Source organism: Pomacea canaliculata, linkage group LG6 (genome assembly GCF_003073045.1).
Source record: "Pomacea canaliculata isolate SZHN2017 linkage group LG6, ASM307304v1, whole genome shotgun sequence".
Taxonomy (NCBI): Eukaryota; Metazoa; Mollusca; class Gastropoda; order Architaenioglossa; family Ampullariidae; genus Pomacea; species Pomacea canaliculata.
In genome coordinates this window covers 2,303,176-2,307,422 of record NC_037595.1, presented here as the reverse complement: position 1 = coordinate 2,307,422, position 4,247 = coordinate 2,303,176, and the positions used below count along the sequence as shown (strand labels likewise).

Genomic DNA, 4,247 nt, shown 5'->3' with positions numbered 1-4,247 from the left:
TAGATAATTATATATCTACGTATATTTTTCCTGCCTCTTATGTTGCAAGAAAAATAGGATAACTCGAATCAATCTTCTTCACCACTGTACAAACATCAAACTTACATTCTGATTTTATTGAAAACCGCTCTAAAAGGAAGAATAAAAAAATATACAATATGATAATTGCTTGTTCTCTTTAAGAGGTCTTTTCTTTCAATAAAAATGAAAAAGAAAGGCTAACCAGTGGCAAACAGCTGTCTTGATGTTAATATTCAGAATTAAAGATGTGGACATTGGGAAGAAACATAAAGTAATAATTTCAACAGTGTTATTCAGATCAATGAGAAACGGTTAAGAAAACCTAAACGATTATCCGCCATTACTTCATCTTTCTTAGCAGCACCATGAAGAGCCTGTCCAGCAGTTCTCTTGCTGACAACGGAGGAGACACTATGTTGCCCTGGGACAACACATTCGATCCTGTCAGTTACGAAGTATTTCAACTGTTTAACTTTGTGGCACAATGTGTTGTCAAGCCGCTGATTATATTGGCTGGCATTCCGTCCAACATCATCAACACTGTGGTCTTCTGGCGCCAGGGGCTCACAGACCGCATGAACTTCTGTCTCTTCTGTCTGGCACTCGCTGACCTCCTGTATTTGTTGTCCCTCCTTAGTGTGGCACAGATTGGACCCTTCATTGAAATCACAGACGTCTTGCTGGGCAAAGAAGTTTATTACAAGTCTCTGCAGTTTGGCTTAGGAATCCGAGACGAAATGAGAACTATGGCAGGCTGCATCACTCTAGTCATCGCCATTGAACGCTGTGTGTGCGTTTATCTCCCCCTACGAGCATCTTCCCTCATGAGAACTCGCACCATGGCGGCGCTGCTCGCTTCCATATTCATCTTCATTCAGCTTGGCTTTGTTTACAGTTTCTTTCATTATGATATTTACGCCAAGCGCAGCAACAGTACAAACCAAACACTTTACTGGGTTCTGGAACTGTCTACGACTTACAAGAAGAACTATTTGTTATTCCGTGGCTTTGAGGTTTGTCTGCTGACTATTCTTCCCCCTTGTATATTCATTAGCATGTGTCTGGCGACTGCTGCAACCATCTTGAAGTTAAGGACCGCCATACTGTGGCGGCAGAAGACGAGTTCAATGGGAAGTGGTCATCAGGTGCAGCAGATGGCGCTGATGAAGATGCTTGTATTTGTGTCGTGTATATACATAGTAACTTCAATACCATATGTGGCTCTCATTATGACCTCGGCCTTCATACTGGACTTTGACCTCGGGGGTCGGTACCAGAACAGTTTTCTGACGATGGGCGTGTTTGCAATTACATGTACGGCTGCCAACTGCTCTTTAAGCTTTCTGATTTATTATGGACGCTCATCACGGTTCAGATCCGAAGTCAATTATATCTTTCGCTGCTCGTCTGTAAATATCCTGCAATATTTTCGACATGCATAATCAGATAAAAAAAGATATTGAAAACGAAGCATAGCTGTCTTATTTACAAAAGTATCACTTTTGGTTGCTATAGTAGATTTATATAGGATTAGTTTTTTTGACTGTACTTCAAACCCTTTAATTTAATCTTTAAGTATTTCTTCAGCTATGTGAAACTTTACCATAGCTAGGATTGATTTTAAAATCTATGTTGGTCAGGGTTTAAATAACCTTCGGCGTGTAAATACAATGTTTAAAGCTCAGGTGAAGATAATTACATTTCATGAATGACATTTCCGTAAAGAGATATACACCTGTAGTCGGACTGTTTTGCTTTTACAGGTTAACTAAACACTGCCCTTGACTATCGGTTGCTCTCCTCAAAGTCTCAGTGCCATCAGTCCGTTCCTCTTTGTTGTTCCAGGGAAGAGGAGGGAAGTCCCCAAGGAGAATTTCCCACTGACAGTCTAGCTCTTACTCCACAGGTGTGCTGTCTCGTGTGATATACCTTGTGTTGTGTTTTTTCTTTCCATCTTATACACCCGCACAACGCAGACCTTGGAATCAAGTAAGTTGTCTTCAGTGCATCGTTCAGCTCCGGGTGGCTTCTCATTCTCTCCATGTGTGCTCTGTGTTTCATAACACGGGTACGTGGCTGGCCAGGTCAAGGAAAGGGGTACAGGATGGGGGGAACAAAGTACATCAGCAGTACCCACTGTGCAATACCATCGTGGTGCGTGAATGAACATTTGAGAAGTAGGCAGTACTCTTTTTTATTATATATTAATAGAATCTTGTGTTTAAGAAAGAAGACAATGTATTTACATTAACGACCGCTTTTTTGCAAGGTTTTAATTTTAGGAACATTGGTGTAATTGGTTGTGTTGCGAATTTCTTTATCTTTGTCCTGGAATCAAGGTCCTCATAGTCTTTCAAATTCCCTTGACGGGTACTGTGATGTAGGCCCCTTCGTGTACTTTACTACCCGAGCTACTCCAAGATGTCTTTCTAATGAAACAGCCTGGCTTGTGAGTGTGGAAACATTTCTATCATTCAGCTAACATTTGAGGTGCCGTGTCTTCACCCATGTTCACCTTTTCCTATTCAACGGTAAGAAATACCTTTGTAATCATGTACATGCTAATGATGAATTAAATAAATCGGTGCTTGAATACAAGTTTTACTTCGCGGTCTAATATTAATGAACTCGTACTATATATATATATCGTCCGCAGAAGCCGATGTTACGAGGCATACAACCCACAGTTTACTTACTTCCTCCACAGTTTAACCCTTTCCATTGTTACTTTCATTAAGACAGAAAAGTTAAATCAGAATCCGACAAATTAATCTTAGTGAGAGAGACGAATACCTGCAGTCGAGTGACTGAAAGCTGGTCAACCAGCAGCGAGGACTTTATCAAGGGAGGTAATTTGTCAGAAAAATCCAATCTATTCTTTTTCCCATATATTACCTCCCTTCCTCCCTAAAAGAGAGAGAGAGACGCACGCACCCATATATAATAATTTAAACTCACCGGAAGACATTACTGTACCCAACGCGTGCATTTTAAGTGAAGACTTTTTTTTAAAGCCTAAATAAACTAAATAAACAAGCAGACAATGCAAGAGATGTGAATGTCTCAAAGTAAAGGACAAAATCGGATGCAAATAATTAGATATATAATTATATGTTTGTCTTCGTTTTGTGCTGATTCTCTATAAGTGATCAGTAAATATAGGAAATCTGAGATCGGTTCTTTTCTGTATAAACCTTAACAATTAAAAATATTTTGGGTTCTTCAGATAAGTTTTTTCTTTGCGTAAGACATACAAACAAAACAATGCCAGTTATAATATTGACAAAGCTGTTTGACAATCGGTGTGTTGACGACAGTAGGTACTGGAGATAATTGTCATTATCTACTATGGACATCACGATTTAAATCCGATGTACCAGCTCTGCGCAGCTTCTAAATTAAAAACAAGGACATATTTATGGAAGTTTTTGAAACTAATGTAATAGATACCGATATATATATATATCATACTTTGTTTGTAGTTTAATGTTAAGCATAAAAAATTTCGTACTAACTTTTCTTGTCTTCTGTAAAGCAGTATTCTACAAGTTCACAGACACTCAACATTCAAGGTAAATAAAAGTCTAAAGATAAATGGTAAATGTTTTGTAGTTTCTTCCTATCTACTTTTAAAAACTTACAAACAGAAAATTTAATGCTGTGAAAATGTATAGAAAGTGGAATTCACGAAAAATAATGCTAAACATGTCTTTTATGCTGTAGAGCAGCTATATTTTTCGTGCAGTGTAAGTAACTGAATAGTTTACACTTATTTCGTGTTTCTGGTCCACAAGGCCGGTGTCCTCTGTGCGCACAAAATACACAAAATCAGTGATTTATTCTCTCGTTTTTCCCCCGTTTACTTCCCTGACACCCTAGCCTGTAGATGTACATTGTATACTTGTGCGCATCAAGGCAATGAAGGATAAATTTACAGATGACCTTAATATTAAATAATCCGTAATTTCATTCACCCCAGCAACAGACTCGAAATAAAGTGCAAAGGTTAAAGTCGCTAACAGGAGGATTCCTTGTCAGACAAACTTCTCATGAAACCGGCCCCAGATGGCAGCAGTATTACAAGAGGTGACAGCTGAGTGACATTTTACTCAAAAGGTTGAGGTGGACCTTTATTCTTTTTATGAAAATCTTCATCTCTTCCTCTTCATCTCTCACTCTGACACCCACAAACAAGCAAACACCCACACGATGGTAGGTGAATTTTG

General features: G+C 38.8%; 1 protein-coding gene across 1 annotated transcript; it reads left to right on the top strand.

Annotated features, from left to right (window-relative positions):
- The first annotated feature begins 386 nt into the window (after positions 1 to 386).
- On the top strand, positions 387 to 1,945 carry LOC112565945. Its single transcript, XM_025241846.1, has 2 exons — positions 387 to 1,321; positions 1,867 to 1,945. The coding sequence occupies exons 1-2, from the start codon at positions 387 to 389 to the stop codon at positions 1,943 to 1,945; spliced, it is 1,014 nt and encodes a 337-aa protein (XP_025097631.1).
- The last annotated feature ends 2,302 nt before the right edge of the window (positions 1,946 to 4,247 follow it).

What these genes read in the sequence shown, in the direction of transcription:
- LOC112565945 (XM_025241846.1), top strand. Translation starts at nt 387, where the DNA reads ATGAAGAGCCTGTCCAGCAGTTCTCTTGCTGACAACGGAGGAGACACT. An exon ending in AGTTTTCTGACGATGGGCGT is followed by an intron (nt 1,322 to 1,866) that starts GTTTGCAATTAC and finishes TTGTTGTTCCAG; the next exon opens with GGAAGAGGAGGGAAGTCCCC.